Below are 21,205 nucleotides of genomic sequence, written 5' to 3'. Positions count from 1 at the left end.
TTCAGGGAAGAAACTGTTACATAGTCTGGTCGTGAGAGCCCAAGTGCTTCAGAGCCTTTTCCCAGACAGCAGGAGGGGGAAGGGATTGTATGAGGGGTGCATGGGGTCCTTCATAATGCTGTCTCCTTTGCGGATGCAGCGTGTAGTGTAAATGTCTGTGATGGCAGAAGGAGAGACCCCGATGATCTTCTCAGCTGACCTCACTATCTGCTGCAGGGTCTTGCGATCCGAGATGGTGCAATTTCCGAACCAGGCAGTGATGCAGCTGCTCAGGATGCTCTCAATACAACCCCTGTAGAATGTGATGAGGATGGGGAGTGGGAGATGGACTTTCTTTAGCCTTCGCAGAAAGTAGAGATGTTGCTGGGCTTTCTTTGCTCTGGAGCTGGTGTTGAGGGACCAGGTGAGATTCTCCGCCAGGTGAACACCAAGAAATTTGGTGCTCTTAACGATCTCTACCGAGGAGTCATTGATGTTCAGCGGGGAGTGGTCTCTCCTTGCCCTCCTGAAGTCAACAACCATCTCTTTTGTTTTGTTCACATTAAGAGACAGGTTGTTGAATCTGCACCAGTCCGTTAGCCGCTGCACCTCCTCTCTGTAAGCTGACTTGTCGTTCTTGCTGATGAGACCCACCACGGTTGTGTCATCGGCGAACTTGATGATGTGGTTCGAGCTGTGTGTTGCAGCACAGTCATGGGTCAGCAGAGTGAACAGCAGTGGACTGGGCACACAGCCCTGGGGGGCCCCCCTGCTCAGTGTGATGGTGTTGGAGATGCTGCTCCCGATCCGGACTGACTGAGGTCTCCCAGTCAGGAAGTCTAGGATCCAGTTGCAGAGGGAGGTGTTCAGGCCCAGTAGGCTCAGCTTTCCAATCAGTTTCTGAGGGATGATTGTGTTGAATGTTGAACTGAAGTCTATGAACAGCATCTGAACGTATGTGTCTTTTTTGTCCAGGTGGAGGGTGGTGGCAATGATGTCATCTGTTGAGCGGTTGGGAAAGTACACAAACTGTAGGGGGTCCAGTGAGGGGGGCAGCAGGGTCTTGATATGCCTCATGATAAGCCTCTCGAAACACTTCATGATGATGGATGTAAGTGCAACGGGACGGTAGTCGTTGAGGCAGGACACTGAAGACTTCTTCGGCATGGGGACGATGGTGGCAGCCTTGAAGCACGTTGGAATGGTGGCGCTGCTCAGGGAGGTGTTGAAGGTGTCAGTGAGAACATCTGCCAGCTGGTCTGCACATCCTCTGAGCACTCTACCAGGGATGTTGTCTGGTCCAGCAGCCTTCCGTGGGTTGACCCTGCACAGGGTTCTTCTCACACCATTGTACTCTCACCTGACCGCAGTCTATGAGTATCAAATGTTGGCTCTTTGCAACAGTTTTCCCTCCATTCTCCCTTATGCGCCTGAAGCAGTAGAGATTGACACAATGTCAGAGTGTCATGTGGTCATTGTGTTAGTCACTGGCTGACATTCAAGTGAATGACTCTTCCTACAGTATCTGTGCCTGGACTAGCTTCAGTTGCAGAGATAAGGATGCAGACAATATAACTCCAAAGCTGCATGCATGAGTCTTTGTGGAAATTGGTCAGCACGCATGCTGAATCTGTAAAGAGGGCAGTGATGTGGGAAGTCTATGTACTAATTGTCACTAAGGTGTTGTGCCTTCTCTGTAATTCCTGGGCATGAGGTTTGGCTGTGTCAGTGCCCATTAGGCTGGTGGGTGTCTAGGCAGCCAGAATTGCTCATTGGACTCGAGGCCTGAGATTACTCTCAGGAGAAGATCTCCCAGAACGTGAGCTTATTATTCCTTTCCGTGACCTGCCATTGTGGTTTTTGTATGGGCTGCTTCTGCACACCTTACACTTCCAAACAATCTGACCAAACAATCTGTTTTACCGTCTGGCTGCAGGAGAGGTTCCTAGTGGAGGTCTATTTACGCAGCAGTCTTTTCCTGTACATTGCTGGGCTGGAAGGTGTTGCATAGTACAATGCACCGGTTTTTAAGCAGGTTCACCGACACCCCATCCACCTGTCCATTCTGTGACTGAGAGGAGTCTGTGTACTACGCTTGTATGGAGTGTGAGGGGGTGCAACGCCTGTCTGAGTATCTATTGGTGGGCTTGCTGCTGGGCCTGGCACAGTTGGCCATTCATGGTTCCAGGTGACGGACAGTCAAGGCTTCTGCACACTCCAACTGTCTGCCCCTCTTCTGGGGATACGTTCATACCCACCTGTCCTTGGAGAGGGACCATGCAGTCACCATGAGTACAGTGGGGGGGGGGGAGGGGGGGTTCCAGGAATGGTGCCCCCCCCCCCAGGGAATGGACTGTTTTTTAGAACAGTAATAATCATATTTTAACTTGAATTTGTTCAGTGTCTTGCTACTTCATTAGCATTAAAGAATGTGGAGTGAATCGTCCCATCATCCCACCTCTCAAACCCAGGAATGTTGCACAGAATGGCCAAGTAGAATTAGAAGTGTACTGGCTTCAACAGGGTTTGAAACAGACCACCAATTCATTGGCCAATTTTGTAGTACGTACTGAGCAACACAAATGTTACATCCGCTGGATTTAATGCAATGTGAATATAATGCAAAGACCTCGTTTGTTCTGTTATTCATTATAAAGAGTTTAGGAATCTTTTATTGAAAGAAGATTGTACCATGGCAGCTTGTGAACAAGTTATGTTTGTTTAATAGTTTTGAAACTATGTTTTTGAAAAGTTAAAAAATATACATCCTTATAAAATATCAGGATGCTATGAGCTTTACAGCCAATGAAATATTAAGGTGTAATCACTCGCAGTATAAGAAACATTCCTGTCTCTTTATTTACAAAGAGTAATATGCTAATATTCCCAGCTAATCAATTGCAGTGATTGAACATTTGGAAAAAAACATTGGAGAACTCTACTCCTTTGTCAAAATGCACCATTGAACTATTGCATCCACCTCAGACAGCAGATAGGCTCTCAGTTTAATGCTTCATCACTTTCCAAAGGTTCCAAACTCAGTGTTTAACTGGAGAATCAGTTTAGGTTATGCATTACTTCTCTGTGAACTAAAGCTATTACTACTGTACTGCAGTTTTAATCTTGTTATCTTGCATTGTGCTCTGGATTGGGATGATACTATTATATTGGGTGAGACTTTGTGGGGAAATGCAACAAAATTACAAACTGATCATTTATAACCGAGTAGTCCCCCTGACAGGGTATTGTATATAAACTTGAGCATTGCTTAGTGTTGCTTTGAAGATATCAAACATCCACTCTGATCCTAGTAGAAGGAGAGGGGGGGGGGGTGAAGGAGGTGTATTGGATGAAGTAGAAGAAAAGATATTCTCCCCTAGTGCTTGAGCATTTAAAGGGCTGTCAATGCAGGAAACAATTTGTGGAATATGAAGCTGCTGTTGCTGAAGGAGGAACTATAACGCAGTCTTCATGCAGCATGCAACTGATAATGTGGTTCCTTAGTTCTCCAAGCAGGCTAATCCAGGAACTGTGCTTGCCAGCAAAGTCTTCACTGTGCTGATACTTCTCCTTTAAAAAGTGGGGGCGGCTGGAAAAAAACAGTTGAGCTTTCTTGCACTTTAACCACAGTGGTGAGGGAATCGCAGGGAGGGGCTAAATTAAACGGCTTGTGTACTCTGGTTTATGTTTGGACATGAGCCCACCCTACTTGTTGATCAGAAATTATTTGAAGCCCAGAGTATTGGGTCCCAGTATCCAGACAAATCTGGTGACATATTTGATCATCTTTCTGCTTCAGGCCATGTTGTAACTATAGCAATGTTTCTGGATGATTTCGGACCAGCCCACCAATCAATAACAGCCCTGGCAGCCAGCAGCAAGCTAGTGCTTGCCACTTTAACCCATGGTGCAATTTTTGAGCAAAGTCTCTGCCTTCCCACAGCTGTGTACAAGATTGCCTACTTTTTTTTAAAAAAAAGCTACAATAGGGACAGGATGGGGCTCTTTACGTTTTTTTTAGAAAACTGTTTTGGATGTCAGCATGGAATTGTAGTTTCGTTGTCATTTTTTTAACAGAAAGAAAAGACTTCCTTGTGCTAAAGGGTGTTTCTGTGTGTTTGAATGGGAGGAGTCAATGAGCCCTCGTCAGTAAAAGAATTCTAAATTAACCCCAGTGGAGATACAATCATTAACACGCAAGGTGCTGGCAGGGAGGAGTTATTGAACCTTGTAGTGCAAGGAACCTGAACTGGCACCAGGAAAGGTTCTTCTCTTTCCTTGTGCCTGAGGAGTTTTGTGATGTTTTTGGTTAACGTCAATTTGCGTCTGTTATATTAGCTTCCTCGCACTGTCAGGTACAATTAAACTCCTCCGGTTGGCGCACAATGATGTCTTCATCCATGTTGTTGAAACAAAAATATTACAAGAACAACTGCAAAAACCAGCAGGGAAAGCGAAATGTCAGTCATAAAATGTGAGTAGTTTTGTCTTTACGTTTTGTTTGCTCTCAAATGTTACTTCCTTCTCCAGTCATATCAGGTGACCTGTTTGAGACAGTTTCTCAGTCTTGCTCTCGAATCGGCCAAGAATAGATCTGCAAGTTGTGGTGTGACTTGGCATTTCTGTTCTTTCTCTCTCAGCTGCCTCTGCCTGAAGGAGTTTCCAGTCTCTGGTCCCTCTGCTGAACTTGTTGAGCTGTTCTCCTTCAATCCTACCCATTTCTCCTTATTCTATAGTCATGACTGTTTCAAAACCTTTATGGCCACTGTTAACCAGCTTTTGTTTAAGGAGTTGTGGTTATGCATATTTAAATAGCAGGTAGTAGACTGTTTTGTAATTGATGTTGGATATTGCACAAGATCTTGGGTTGCAAAAATCCATTAATTTCTTGGAGTGTATTGTAGGGTTCTGCATACCTTGGGCTGAAACAAAAAATTCTTTTCTGACATCATAAAACATAATGTCAAACTTACCCAGTTATTTAGAGAAATATTCTTGTGTTGCTTTTGCTTACTTCATATTGGCTTTTATATCAAAGGGGAAAGAACCAATGGCCACAATGTTTTATTGACACTTTAATCCTGTTTCTACATGGAACACTGACCTTACTGGCAGTGTGACAGTGGTTTCGGTGTGTGTGTTTGGCACTAGTGTGTCTCATCTGAAGTTTAAAGTAAATTGTCATTGAAACAACAGAGATTCAGTGAACAAATGTTGTGGAACTTAGCCAAACAGATGTAATTGAAGAGGAGAAATTAGCTAGGATTCCCTCTCTTGATTGTTATTTGCCTACTTTAGCATTGGGTGTAGACATCTCTTTAATGCCTCTGCTTAATGATGGACATTGGCTACCTTGGTTCTAGAGCATGGATCATTCCAATGAAAATGGTTCAAAGTTGTTAATATTGCACAGTACAATTGAGAAGCCATGTTAACTACAGTACGGGCTCCTAACTTTCCTTTCACTCCCCCACACAGATAATTTGACTACACCAGCCTGTTGAAACCAGGAACTTCATCTGCCAAAAAAACCTGTAACACACCCCTTTACAGAGTGAACACAGCAACCACCACTTAATGCAAAAGACCCAAGTAGAAATGACAAGATAAATATAGAGAAGGCATGGCAGAGAATAAGTGTATGAATTAAAGGCAATGTGGCTGGTTGGGTGGGGTTCCAGATACTAAAGGGTGATACTATTGACACGCAATGCTGAATTATGGCATATTGCAACATGGGTGCATTTGCACTCTTTTGTGTTATCAACTCATTATTAACACAGTGTACTTTATCCCTTGACATATTCCTAAAAGAGCATTGCTTGTAAATTGAGTCAGACTGCCATGTTATTACGAAGGGTCTTGGCTTGGAATATCGACTTTTTATTCCTCTGCATAGTTACTGTGTAACCTGTTGAGTTCCTCCAGCATTTTGTGTGTTAGTCGTGTTGTTTTGTTTTTGTAGCATTCAGACTTGCCTTGCATGACAATCTTTTCTCTCTCCAGGGACTGTCTGCCAGATGTGAGTGATCATCTCACTGTATGAGTCTGTTCATCTCAAACTGTAGCTAGATTTTAAGGTGGTAAATCAATGATATTTACTTTATCGATATCACCAAACTTTCCACAATGAATTAGAACTTCAAGGCAGTCACCATGGTGATGTTGTTACCTTTGCAGTTAATTTGCACATTGCTCTTTATGATTTTTTTTATATAAATGAGGAAGTGGAGGGATGAGTTAGTAAGCTTGCAGATGACACAAAGGTTGGTTGGTGATGGTGTGGATATCGTAGCTACCATAGAGCATTGATAGGATGCAGAGCTGGGTGGAGAAGTACAGAGATCAGACAGAGTCCGATCCAGAAAAGTGTCAAGTGATACACTTCAGAGGGTTGAATGTGAAGACAGAGTACAGGATTAATGGCAGGATTTTTAGTAGTGTGAGGATCTTAGGGTCCACAAAGGGCCTGTACAGTTCTTTGCAGTTCTGTGTTCGATGTGTCAATTGTAGAATAAACATTTGACAGTACTTTTAAAAAGAAAACCTTCCCTGTCCTTCTCTATATCATACCTTTGGGATATTTTACATCCGCAAGAGAGAGTACACTTGTCCTTCCAAATGATCATTTCTGAAAGGCAATGCGACACTCCTTCAGTGTTGTACTGAAAATGTTAGCCTAGATTACACACTCAAATCTCAAGTGACTGGACCCAACTACCTTCTGAACACGGAGATGATGGCCTCCACTGAATTGCAGCGGACCTGTCAGAATTTTATTCTTATTTTGGTTCCATGAGCTTCTCTTGTTTGCTGGGGATCTCTTTGGAGAACAAAAATGTTGTTTAATATTCTACTACATTTATAGCCCAGATCAGTTCTGCACTAATCCAGCATCCTTCTGGACCATCTATACCTCAATAGTTCCCATTTTTCTCCTTTATTAACAGGTACTTGGTAAGATAAGAGGAGCTTATCTGCTCTTAAAAGTAATTGGGAATTAGAAACTGGCAGTAGCAGGAGACACCATCTGATGTAACTTGTACATGTTTTCAACGTTATGTTACCTGATGTGCCCTTCCAGACTCTCAAGCAAAAACTATTAGTGGCCCATTTCCATAGCAGCTACCATATCAACATTTTGAATGACTAATCTTCGACAGTTTTATTTCAGTCTTATGAACCTATGTGTCTTTGACTTGGCTCCATTTGCTTTTTACACAATTTGCATTTTATTTCATTTTCAAGGTTTCCACACCCACCCTGTCCTCCAACTTGCTGAGTCCTGGCAGCTCCTAACCTTGTGCTGCCCTTTAAGTGCATGTACATCTCATCTTCACCTATTAAATCAATGCTATGGCACTCGTGCCAGAAAATCATTGTTGGGATGTGGCAAGGCTAGCATATATTTTTATCCTTAGTTGTCCCCAAGAAGGTGGTGGTTGGTGAGCCATCTTTTCAAACCAAATAATAGGTGGGAACCCTAGAGCAGTTCCATCCAATCTGAGTGGCTTGTTAGAATATTCAGTATATCTGGCCTTGGAGTCCTGGAGAGATGCATCACAGAGACAGAGCCTTCAGCCCACTGAGTCCATACCAACAATCAAACTGCAACCTGCACTAATCCTAAATTAATTTTTTTTTGTTCTCATACACTCATCAGCTCCCCATGGATTGTCTCACTTGTCCTCACACTGGGCACAATTTACAATGCACAGTTAACCTATTGACTTCCAGAGGAAACCTACGGGGTCATAGAGAAAGTGCAAACTACATACAGACAGTGTTGGGTCTCTAGTGCTGAGCCAGCAACTACTCTTGAGCTGTCCATGTATGAAAGAGCCCATTTTAATGTGGACGTGGATCTGCATATGAGCCAAACTGAATAAGAACTTCCATTAAGATTGTCCCATTTGGAATTATTTTTCACAACAATCCACCATTTTCAAAACCCCTTTATTAATACAGATCTTCTAATTCTAGACACTTTAAACCAAACTTGCAAATTTCACCATTCAATTTGAGCTTCCGTTGTCTGGATTACTAGTCCAAGCATCTTTTTTTAAACTTTGAACATATAGTTTACTAAGTTTATTATCAAAGTACATGTACGTATACAACCCTGCGAGTCATTTTCTTGTGGGTGTACTCAATAAATCCTTAGAATAATGACCATAACATATCGCACCATCTTCAGTGTTCAACCAGTGTGCAAAAAAACAACAAACTGCAAATCCAAAGAGAAGTAAATGATAATAATAAATAAATAAGCGATAATTATCGAGAACCTGAGATGAAGAGTTCCTGAAAGAGTCTGTTAGTTGTGGGAACATTTCAATGATGGGGTGAGTGAAGTTGGTTCAAGAGGCTGATGGTTGGGGGGTAATGACTGTTCCTGAACCTGGTGGAAAGAGTCCTGAGGCTCCTGTCCCTTCTTCTTGATGGCAGCAGTAAAAAGCCAGCATGTCCTGGATGGTGGGGATCCCTAACGGTTGCTGCTTTCCTGCTACAACATTACGTGTAGATGTGCTCAGTGCTAGGGAGAACTTTACCATGCATAGTTTGACAGAAAGATTTCTGATTGAAAACAGATACATTGCCTATTATTCTACACTCCTTTAAGGTACAGAGGCAGTAAAGATTCAAAGCACAAATCAATAACCGCACGCTTGCATTTGCCTTTGTTCGTGATGGTCTTCGGATGTCATTTACTTCATTGAATTCCCTGCTGTTATCTGGTGCGTTCCGCCCAGTGGACTCCACAATACAAGGAGCCTGAATGTCAAATAATTATTTAATTTAAGAACATTTGATATATGAATTAACATCTGGGGTAGGCATCTGATTTCAGAATTCATTTTTCACTACAACCAATAGTTCAGTTGGGAATATGTATACAGAAGAGCAACACCTACAATTCCTCTCACATAACCTTTTCCCGTTATGAAATTTTACTTTCCAGACTGCATTCCTGATGTTCGTTATGGAATTTCATACAAAGGGAAAAAGATAGTTAATTTACATCTGCTATATTAACCAGTTGCAAAAAAAAAATTATCAGTGATCGACTGAAAAGTGCTTAATCACCTCATCGTCCCTTCAGAATCCGAAGGTTATGGGCTCACATTCTGCCTGACAGACTGCATAATCCAGACTGACACTTGGATGAAGTGTTAGACTGGGGTTGAAAGTGCTTACTCAGGTTGACGTAAAGGATTCTATTATGAAGAGCAGGAGAATCTTCCCTGTGTTGCTGAATAATATTAATCCCTCATCCAACATTATTGGAATAGATTACTTAATCTTGCTGCTATTAGCAGGAGCTTAGAGTATCTCCCATACCACAGAAGTGGCTATTGTTAAAACAGTATTTTGTAGGCTGGAGGTCAATAATCAGAGTACACCTATAAATTATGAAAAGCATTATATAACTAAGTGTTCATTTATTTCTAACCCCTGCTGTCGGGGTCCCCTTGTTTGTTTTGAAAGTAGTCACCCCATTTAATAGACATTTGGACAGGGTCATGGATAGGAAAGGCTTAAAGAAACTAGCTCAGAAGGCAGTTTGTTCAGCATAGATGAGTTGGGTCAAAAGACCTGGTATCCTTGCAGTATAACTCTGAGACTGTTCTATTCTGTTTGTGTTGTCTCTGGGGATATGTGAAGCTCCAAGTTTAAAGGATTTCTAATCAATGGGTTTGGTGCAGATGTAGATAACCATATTGAGCATTTATGAAGTGAATTGAAATACAAATGAAGCAAGTGTATATAGGACCTCCCTGACATTATAACTACTCGACGATCTGTACATGCACCCCAGAGTTTGGGATGCTGCTGGAATGAATGCAAGGGTGGGAACTTGATTCGCCACTGCATTTCTGACTTGCACAGCTCGGTTTATCAACAGTTCACAGGAATCGATCACTGCCTTTACCTGGGAAGATCCCATCATTTCTTTTTTGTGTATTATAGGCAATTATGGCAGAAGGGACGGGTTACAGCAGCGGCAATTCATATTTCCAAATTTGAAGGATGTATGATATGCCAAGGGTAAAAAGTTGCGATGTTCTTTGCTATCAAGCAAATATTAGCATAATTGGTCACCTGGATGGAGTTGTGCACCCTTACCTTTTGTGCAGAACGGTTAACTTTTGCATAACAGCAACCTGTCTAGATTCTTCAGCCAAAAGTGCTTTCAGTACCATCTTCAATCAACCATGATCATATGGAGTGGTGAGGTGGGCTTGAAGGGCCTTGGCCTACCTCTGTGATTTCAATGAGTACCCGCTGAGAATCCCAATGATAACTCAAACTGAGTATGTAATGTTCAATAAATCATATCGCTCTCTCACCATGTGTGTGAAGGCAGTACTTTTTCCCTCTTTTCTTAATATGTCCCACATTTCACCCCTTCCTCTGTCACTTAGTGAGTTTCTGTGTAGCCACTGAGTTATTGTAAGGTTTCATCCATGGATGCCAGCATCGAAACAGTAAATTCTTATTTATCCAGCTTATTTCATTTTGAATTCTCATGCAATCAGCAAAAAAAATTAAACAAATTATGCTTTTGACTTCAACTCACAAATGTACTGCTTAACCTAATAAAATGCCATAAACGTTTCCAGAACACAGCAAGTAAATGCTGTTCACATTTTGGGGAAAAAATGTGATTTTAGTTCAAGTGTTGGTCTAGCCCAGGCAAGGTGTGAAAGACTCAGCATTGCCAATGAATTTTTTTTTATATATTTCTTCCCCCCCCCCCCCCCGTTGAAATATTATTTTGTTTATGAAAATAAACTCAAATTCTGGATTTTGTTTCAAGCGTTCTGCAAAATAAGTGTGCAAAGACATCTTTAGTTTGTCACATTTATAGATGGGGCAGTACAGTTGTAGAGTGACTTGTAGCTGCATCCCCTTTGAAGGATTGACATGGTGAATACAGTCATTCATTTGTGTTGTTTTTGTATTTTACAATGCAGTTTAGTCTTAAAATACTATAGAATTGTAGTGTAAAATATTGTTTCTTTAAGGGTTAAGGAAGTAACATATAGTTAGAAATTTATTTAAAAGTTTGTGTAAATGTGTGATGTACATTATTTCCATAAGCCATTGCATGAAAACCAGCAACTGCCCCATTCAATTTTGCCGGATGCCTGACAATATGCAATACCTTTTATTTCTCCCCTCCTTTCTCCACCACCTTTGTCATGTGAGCCCTCTACCCCAAGTGGTTGGATGCAAGTGGTCTTCCCTTGAAAATGGCCTAGTTTATTACGTGGAATCAAATACCCCAGCACCAAAGGCATTTGAATGCAGTACCCAACTTTGAGCTACTCTGGGTAAAGGATTGTTGTGACTGAACTAAAACTGAGTAACAGGGAAGCTGTAACTGGGAAATATAAAAGTCTTTGTTTACACAGCAAACCTTCAGGAGTGAGAATCCAAGGGAAACTTGCTCTCTTAACCCAGTGATTTATAGTTCTTAAACACAAAGATAACAAACTATTAACTCCGTTTCAATTGTTATAATCACCTATATAACCTTAACATATTGAATATTTATGATACCACAAGACATAGGAGCTGAATTAGGCCATTCAGCCCATCAAGTCTACTCTGTATTTGATCATGGTTGATTTATTTTCCCTCTCAGCCGCCTTTCCTGCATTCTCATAAACTTTGACATCCTTACTAATCAAGAACCTATCAAGCTCTGCTTTAAATAAACTCGGTGACTTTGCCTCCACTGCTGACTCTGGCAACGAATTACATAGATTCATCATCAAGCTCAGAGCTTCCCAACCTTTTCTATGTTGGTGAGCCTTGTCATTAACAGAGTTAGTCCCAGGTTGGAAACCCCTGTTATAGCTAAAGAAATTCCTCTTAGCCAAGTTCTATTCTGAGACCATGCCCTCTGGTTCTAGTCTCTCCTGCTATTGGGAACATCCTCTAGAGGTTCACTCTTTTGTATTGATTGAGATACAATGTGGAATTGGCCCTTCCGGCTCTTCAATCCACTCTGCCCAGCAATCCCCAGATTTTATCTTGGCCTAACCATGGGACAATTTACAATGACCAGTTAACCTGCCAACTGATACATCTTTGGACTGTGGGAAACCCATGCGGTCACAAAGAGAACGTTCAAACTCATTAGAGGCAGCAGCGGAAATTGAACCTGGATCGCCTATACTGGAAAGCTTTGTACTAATCACTATGCTACGGTAACACCCTTATTAGAGTCAGGTAAATTTTTAGAATTATCTATTTATTATGGCCAGCTGGTGGTGTAATGGCATTAGCACTGGACTTCGAGGCAAGTGGTTCCGGGTTCAAATCAGACCGGCTCCTTGCACGCTTTCCTTCTGCACTGGGTTGCATGTTGAGCTAGTCACTCAGTCTCGTCACAAGGCATGGAAAGGAATAACAACAATATTTACAGTGATAGCACGTCCCAACTAGCAAAATAAGTATATTTAATCCTGGTGACTGTTTAAAAATCCAGACACCCAAAATGAACACCTTTTTGTTACAGCGTTAAGGGATGGCTCCATGAATATACAGCTATCCAGAAGGTTAAGACATTAAACAGATCTGTCGTGCATTGTGGCAGAGATGCCCCTTTAACAAAGTGCTACTAGAAGGAATTGTTGTCTTCCCCTGTGTAAGTTCAATGGAAATGAATCCGAATATCCCATTAAATTGTGCAGTTTTTATTTCTTGAAGACTTGATTTTTTAAAATATATCTTAGTTGATCCATAATTAGTTATTCATTGTGTCATAACTCCAGAATAACCCCTGACAAGGATGTCCTCAATTGGGAATAAAAGCACTTTAACACAGGAGAACTCAAGTATTTTACAAAAACTAAGGCTGAGGTAAAATTCTCAAAGAATTTTGAGAAGTTAAATGTTAAAAATTGTGTTTGGATTTTCATGGTCAAACCCATTTGGAAATGGTAGCTAAAGATTTACAGATGTTAGTACTGAAGTAGCTGAATCTGGGGTATAACAGAATCGGTGCCAAATGGCCCAATGTGAAGGCGTGTCAGATGCCAAACCCTCTTTTAAAATATTTGATTGGTACACCCCACCCATATTCAGCTTCTGGTTTCTCTTGCTGAGTCAGTTTTATTTTCTCTTCAATGTCTCTTCTCAGTGAGCTACTGATTTGCACTCTGGGCTTGAACATAGGTTTGGGTAAAACATATTTTGTGGTCTTGTACCTGGAGTGTGGTTTCCATGGTTACAAGTCCTTCCACACCTAGCCCAGATATGCATGCCTTCTGTTAACATTTCATATGTACCATAGCAGACTCGCCCACCTTTCTACATAAACTCTAAGTAACAATCAGGATCAGGGACCAGGCTTTTTTTAAAATGAAGATAAGATTAATTGTGCTTTAAAATTGCACAATGTGGGACATTGACAAAATGGGTTTGTAATTCAGTCAGTGCTGAGCTAGTTAATTTTGGATAGGTGCGCTACAATATTGTGGTCACTGATCGATAAGGGTGCCTGTTCCAGATTACATCCAGTGCTTTTTAAACCTCTATACACGACAGGGTTTGGATTCAGCTGCAATAATGACAGAGATCTGGACCAATAATTCAACATGAGACATGGAGGCATATCATCAAATCAAACATATAAAGTCAGCAAGAATGTGAGAACAAGTACCCTATAGGACAAGCTGCCACTATCTGTGCTTCGGTGAGAATAGGTAGATGCTCCAAGTAAACCTCTAAAGTTTTTCTCCCCCCCTCCTTTGTCTATTAGTACGTACCTAGCGCATTCAGAATAGGCCCTGGCTTAGTAGAATGTGTGTGTGTGGGATGTGGGAACTCTGGGAGGCCTCCAGTCTCCCTGATAAGTGGAGCTGCAGCTGGATGACCTTCAGCTCATGCAGGAGAATGAGGAGATGATCGATTGGAGCTACAGGAGGTAGTCACTCTAAGTTGCAGGAGGAAGGTAGCTGGGTGACTATCAGGAGAGGGGAAGGGAATAGGCTGATAGCACAGATACCCTTGTGGCTGCTCCCCTCAATACTTTGGATACGGTTGGAGGGAACCACCTAACAGTAGCAACCAGGTCTTTGACATGAAGTCTGGCTCTGTGACTCAGGGAGTGTGGGGAACAGATGAGTGCAGTAGTGATAGGAATTGGAATGGTTAGAGGAGCAGAAAAGAGATCCTGTGGAGTCGTGTTGCCTTACAGGTGCCAGGGTCAAGGATGACTCGGACCAGGTCCCCAACATTCTTAAGGGGGAGGGTGAACAGCCAGAAGTCGTGATACATACTGTTACCAATGATATGGGTGAGGTCCTGAAGAGAAAATATAGGGGGTTGGGTAGAAAGCTGAAAAGGATGGTAATCTCTGGGTTGCTGCCTGGGCCATCTGGGTAAGAATAGGATAATTTAGCGGATGAATGTGTGGCTGAGGAATTGTTGCAGGGGGCAGGGTTTCAGATTTCTGCATCATTTAAGATTTCTTATGAGGAAGATGTAACCTGTACAAAAAGGATGATCTACACCTGAACTCAAGGGCCGCTGATTTCCTCACGGGCAGATTGGCTAGATCTGTTGAGGGTTTTGGGAACTGGACCTGATAGGGCTGTGGACAGGATAGTTGGTATACAAATAGGTGCAGTGTGTATTGAGACTGAAGAATGATGGGCGAATGATAGGGCAAAATTGCAGCCAGTGGGAAGAAATGAATGGTAACATGGGGGCAAAATTGAATGCGGTGATGAAAACAGCACTGTAGGTGTCATTTTTTGATTGCACACGGTATAGGGAATAAGGTAAATGGTCTTGTAGTAGAGTTGAGCTGGACAGGTCTGACGTTCTGGGGGGGGGGGCTGTGTGTGTGTGTGTGTGTGTGCGCGCTAGGGAAAAGGCAATTTTCAGTTGGGTGTTGTGTGATGATCTAGATTTGATTAGGGAGCTTAAGGTAAAGGAACCCTTAGAAGACAGTGATCATAGAATGATACAATTCATCCTGCAATTTGACAGGGAGAAGCTAAAGTCAGATATATCAGTATTACAGTGGAGTAAAGGAAATTGCAAAGGCACGACAGAGGAGCGAACCAAAGTTGATTTTAGGGGGACAGTACCAGGGATGAAAGCAAAACTGTAGTGGCTGGAGTTTCTGAGAGCAATTTGGAAGGCATAGGGCAGATACATCCCAAAGAAGAAATATTCTAAAGAGAGGGTGATGCAAACAAGGCTGACAAGGAAAGCCAAAGACAGCATGAGAGGAAAAGAATGCATATAATATAGCAAACTTTAGTGTGAAGTTAGAGGATTGGGAAGCTTTCAAAACACAAAGGAAGACAACTTAAAAATAATTCATAAGGAGACAAAAGATGAAATGTGAGGGTGAGCTAGCCAAAATGTAAAAGGGGATAAACAGGTAGTATCCAAGATGTTGCCTATAAATGGCAACTCTTTGCATGTTGCTCCACTAGGAATTATAAAATATTCTCATTTAGGTTTACAACAGTTGAAATCCATGGTCACAGCCATATGCATTTCAATAAACAACATTGTTTTAAGATGTTTTTAAAAATCTGTCGATGCTCAAGTCCAACGATATTGGCAGACCGCGGGTGACAGACTGGACTTGCGAGAGCAGTTTCTGTTTAAGAAAACAGAAATGCTGAATCAGAAGAGGCCTGCAGGTTGAACCTGAGCGGGTTTAGATTCCCATTTCTGACGATCCTGCTGGTGAATGTACAGTCTCCGGAAAACTGAAGACCTCAGCAAGTCTGTACTACCAGGTGGACATCAGTGACTGCTGTGTACTTTGCTTTATAGAAACATGACTTACATTTTGGCTGCACTGCTGCAGCCTGACAGCTTCACCGTTCTCCACAAAGACAGAACGACACAGTCTTTTAAAGGTAGAGGAGGTGGAATATTGCTTTATGATTAACTCATCGTGATGCATAAAGTAGTGGTTCTGCCTCAGTCCTGCTCACCCGACCACAAGCATCTGGTGGTCAAATGTCATCCTTTTTATCTGCTGAGAGTTTTCCACCATCATCCTGATAGCAGTGTACGTTTTACCTCTGGCCACTGTCAGATAGGCTTTGGAAGAGCTGAGCCCCCTGTAACCAGCCGGCACAAATCAGCACAGCCTGATGCCTTCCGCATCATTGCGCGGAATTTCAGCAAGGGACAACTTCAGCTTGAAGGTGTCTTTGAACAACTACCACCAACACAAAAGCTGTGGAACCAGAGGAGCCCACACACTTGACCAGTGTTTTACTGAACGTTTCAAGAATGTTTACTGTGCCATCCCACACCCACATTTTGGAGTCCAAACACCTCACTGTTACTCTACACCCAGTGTTTGGCAAAGACTAAAGACTGCAGCATCAGTGGTGAGAACCAAGAAGGAATGGTCAAGGTAGATGGAAGAGTGCTTGGAGAACTGCTTTGAATCAGTGGACTAGACAGCATACAGGGAGTCATCTTCAATCTGAGTGGATACACCACTGATGTCACTGACTTCATCAAAACCTGTGTGGATGAGTGTGCCTTCGAGAACATACTAGACATATCCAAACCAAAAGCCGTGGATGAACCAGGACATTCATGGTCTGCTGAGGGCTAAATCTGTGGCCTTCAAGATCGATAATCCAGAACTGTACAAGGTCTTTGGAAGGCTATTTTAAAGATGAGAGAAAAAAAAATCTGATTGAAGTTCAAGACTGAATTGGATGCACATCAGCTCTGACAGGATTGGCAGTACATTACTTTGTGCAAGTTGAAAGCTACTATCATGAATAGGTGTGGTTCTTCACTCCCAGATGAGCTCAATGCCTTTAATGCACGCTTTGAAAGGGAGAATGAAACAACATCTGTGAGAATCCCCAGAACATCTGTCATGAGGATAAGCCCTCACAAGCTATCAGGCCCTGGTGGTGCATCTGTTAGGGCATTGAAAACCTGTGCCAACCAACCAGTGGGAGTGTTCAAGAACATCTTCAGTCTCTTGGGAACCTTCAGTTGCTGCACATCTTCCAAAGGGTAACAGTCGAACTAGTACCCAAAAAGAGCAGGGTGAGCTGCCTCTACGACCATCACCCAGCTGTGCTCACATCTGTTGTGATGAAGAGCTTTGAGAGGTTGGTCGTGGTCAGAATCAACTCTTGCCAAAGCAATTGGGATGTGTGCTTAGTCCATTACTCTGCTTTCCCTATACCTGCAACTGGCTGGTTATGCTCAACTCAAGCGCCATTTATAAACTTGCTGATGACACAACTATCATTGGCAGAATTTCAGATGGTAGTGAGGAGATAGATCAGCTGGTTGAGTGGTAATCACAACAGCAACTTTGCATTCAACGTCAGTAAGAGTACAGTCGACATTTTGGGCCAAGACCCTTCAGCAGGACTGAAACGTCAACTGCACCCTTTTCCATAGATGCTGCCTGGCCTGCTGAGTTCCTCCAGCATTTTGTGTGCTCTGCTTGGAGTTCAAGCATCTGCAGATTTTCTCTTATTTGTTTTTAACATCTATTGCAGTTTGATGTCCATGTTGTCCTCCTATGAAACTCCTTGACTGCTTTACTATGTTATTGGAGCCAGTTGTCATTGTTGTTGTAGTGGGAAAATATATCAAATATTGCTAATGACAATAAATCAGCCAACTGGAACTAATACTTGGCGAGTGGATATAAAAGATGCTTATTTAGACCTTTATTTCTTAATTTATAGACTTTTGCTTTATCTTCACCTTATCTAAAACTCATTAATTAAAAGAACTGATCTCTATTTGACAAAAGATTAAATTCAAGTTTTCAAAACATTGAATATCTTCTAATTGCCTTTAAACTGCCAAAGGCTTATTATTGAAATCAGCAACAGTGATGTGTTGTCATTAAATACTCACCACAGCTTCTAACTTCACTGGAATTGCAATGTTTTGAGAGTTCAGATAGCCTTTGTGCAGCAGTTAACATTTGGCTGCCATGGTTAGCGTAGCAGTTAGCACGACACTATTCCATCTCGAGTTTGAGCTCAATTCCGGAGCTCTCCTGTAAGGAGAATGCTTAGGTGTTCTCTGGACTCCTCGGTTTCCTCCCACAGGCCACAGACATACCGGGTAGTTTAATTAGTCATTGTCAGTTGCCCTGTGATTAGTTGTGGTTAAATCAGGGTTGTCAGGGACTGTGGGGCAGTGTGGCGTGGCTGCAGGGCCTTTTCTGGCCTGTATCTCTAAATAAATAGAAATACATGTATACCTGAAGTGAGTGGATGAATTATAGTAAGAAGTTGTTGTAAGTTGTGTTGGCAGTTTTTATCTTTTAAATAAAAACATCCCCTGCAGATAGTGTTAAAGGCAGACAATTCCTGTGTTGTTGGTCAGCTTTCCTGTTAAAGGTGCCGGGGTTTGAGACATAGCACCATCTTGAGCAAACAGTGTCAGATCCCCTCCCAGTGATGCTGCCCAGTCCTATACAGCCATTCTGTTATTGTCAATCACAATCCTTCGGCTTTGGGGAGGTGGGGTGTTCCCCCTCCTAATTTCCATTGTGACTCTTGCCTCCTTGCACCAATGTGTACATGTTTTTTTTTGTTTAAGTTGAGAATGGTGCACATCATGTGGTTAAATAATTACATAAGGTACACTCGTGGAACTTTAAGAGAAACAGCTGTTAGTAAGATTATCACCTTGGAGGAGCTGCTAACATTAGGGTAGGCATTCTGTTGAAGTTATAACTGAATGTACAATCTGAATGATGGAGCAGAGTTGGGGATTGTGTGTTTTGCCTTTGCACAAGATGGCCCAATGAATAATATGAACTTCCAACTTGAAAGATAATTCAGCAACCATTTAGTTCCCACTTATTAGGAATGTAGGGAGTGTGGAGTTTCACTGCTACAGTAAAATCTCAATTTCCTCTGATCCTGGGAGTGTAGTTTAGGGCAGAGGGTGAACTTCACAATTGCCGAGTTTTTTACTTTAAAATTCTCATGTAAATTTAAGTGCCTTGTCAAAGACTGTAACCTAGATATTTTTGTATTTAATTTCTATGATCATGAGACATTCTTTGCAAATTATTTTCAAAACAAGCTTTTCAATGGTAAGTTTGTGACATTTGAAATGGAAGAGGCGACGGTATAAAATGCAGTGGCATCTTTGGACGAAGAATAGTATTCAAATATTCATTTCCACCATCGAGGCTGTTTGCCCCATTGAGTTCATGCTGACTCAGTAATCCAGTCATTCCCATTCCCTGACTTGTTCTCTCCAACACGCCCATCGTAATTCTACCATGCAACCACACTAGGGTAATTTGCAGTAGTGAATTTACGGACTAGCATGTCTGGAATGTGAGAGGAAATCACATTACCTCGGGGAAACCCAACACAGTCACAGAATATGTAAACTCAATGCAGGTAACACAGGAGATGATGATTATTTGGTTTCCCTGAATATGAGGCACCAGCACTACCTGTTGTGCTCCTCCTGGAACAAAAATTATCTCCAATACCCTTGTAAAATTCAGAGAAGACTGTCATTATTGTCCTAATATTTATGGGATGTGGAGATATTGCTTACCTGCATTACCACAGAGTCAAGCTAAAAGATGTTTTTGTTGGTTGTAAATTCCTTTGGGATCCTGAGGCTAAGTTATGAAAGAAAGTTCTTTCTTTCAAACACGAGGAAATCTGCAAATGCTGGAAATTCAAACAACACACTCAAAATGCTGGAGGAACACAGTCGGCCAGGCAGCATCTATAGGAAGAAGCACAGTTGACGTTTTGGCCGAGACCCTTCGTCAGGACCAACTGAAAGAAAAGATAGTAAGAGATTTGAATGTAGGAGGGGGAGGGGGAAATCCAAAATGATAGGAGAAGACCTGAGGGGGAGGGATGAAGCTATGAGCTGGGAAGGTGATTGGCAAAAGGAATACACAGCTGGAGAAGGGAGAGGATCATGGGATGGGAGACCCAGGGAGAAAGAAAGGGGAAGGGGAGCACCAGAGGGAGATGGAGAACAGGCAAAGAGTGATTGTGAGAGGGGCAGAGAGAACAGAGAAGGGGGGAATAAATAAGTAAATAAGGGATGGGGTAAGAAGGAGAGGAGGGCATTAACGGAAGTTAGAGAAGTCAATGTTCATGCCATCAGATTGGAGGCTACCCAGATGGAATATAAGGTGTTGTTCCTCCAACCTGAGTATGGCTTTATCTTGATAGTAGAGGAGGTCATGGATAGACATATCAGAATTGGAATGGGATGTAGAATTAAAATGTGTGGCCACTGGGAGAGCCTGCTTTCTCTGGCGTACAGAGCGTAGGTGTTCCGCGAAATTGTCTCCTAGTCTGCATTGGGGCTCACCAATATATAGAAGGCAGCACCGGATGCAGTATATCACACCAGCTGACTCACAGGTGAAGTGTCGCCTCACCTGGAAGGACTGTCTGGGGCCCTGAATGGTGGTGAGGGAGGAAGTGTAAGGGCAGGTGTAGCACTTGTTCAGCTTACAAGGATAAGTGCCGGGAGGGAGATCAGTGGGAAGGGATGGGGGGGGGGGAACGAATGGACAGGGGAGTCATGTAGGGAGTGATCCCTGCAGAAAGCAGAAGGAGGGCCTCTCAACCACTCTTTGCCTATTCTCCATCTCCCTCTGGTTCTCCCCTCTCCCTTTCTTTCTCCGTAGGCCTCCTGTCCCATGATCCTTTCCCTTGTCTAGTTCTGTAATCCTTTTGCCAATCACTTTTCCAGCTCTTAGCTTCATCTCTTCCCCTCCTGTCTTCTCTTATCATTTTGGATTTCCCCCTCCCCCTCCTACTTTCATATCTCTTACTATCTTTTCTTTCAGTTAGTCCTGACGAGGGGTCCCAGCCCGAAATGTCAACTGTCTTTCTTTCAAACTTGGGCACAAAAACCAACTTGATGTTGTCCCACGCTCCCACTCCCCACATCACCACTCCCCTCGTATTTTTCTGAAACTGAAGATAGTGCATTTTATGACAAAATATAGTGGAAATATATTTTATAACAAAATGCAGAGCAAATATTACACCAACATAGCCAGGGTTATTGAACTGTGAAGCTAAAATTCTGACACAAGATTGGTACAGCGTGCCTATAATTTCATGTGGCTTTTGTATTGTTTGCCTGTCTTGTGTATGAACACACCATAAATCATGTATATGCTTCACTCCAGATAAAGAGTCTGATGTGCAAATTGTGCTGTTTAAAAGTCACG

General features: G+C 42.4%; 1 protein-coding gene across 5 annotated transcripts in view; it reads left to right on the top strand.

Annotated features, from left to right (window-relative positions):
- The window catches only part of LOC132406269 (zinc finger and BTB domain-containing protein 7A-like), a 151,869-nt gene that overhangs the window by 37,715 nt on the left and 92,949 nt on the right, over positions 1–21,205 (top strand). The window contains exon 1 of one of the 5 annotated variants that reach the window (XM_059991674.1): positions 4,191–4,453. The exons of the other annotated variants lie outside the window; for them this stretch is intronic. Within the exon in view, the coding sequence (XP_059847657.1) occupies positions 4,365–4,453 (89 nt within the window). The 5' untranslated portion in view covers positions 4,191–4,364. Of the gene's footprint in view, positions 1–4,190; positions 4,454–21,205 lie in introns of those variants that run through there. 5 annotated transcript variants of the gene reach the window in all.

The sequence above is a fragment of the Hypanus sabinus genome, chromosome 16 (assembly GCF_030144855.1).
Source record: "Hypanus sabinus isolate sHypSab1 chromosome 16, sHypSab1.hap1, whole genome shotgun sequence".
NCBI lineage: Eukaryota > Metazoa > Chordata > Chondrichthyes > Myliobatiformes > Dasyatidae > Hypanus > Hypanus sabinus.
This window is presented reverse-complemented; position numbering and strand designations above follow the sequence as displayed.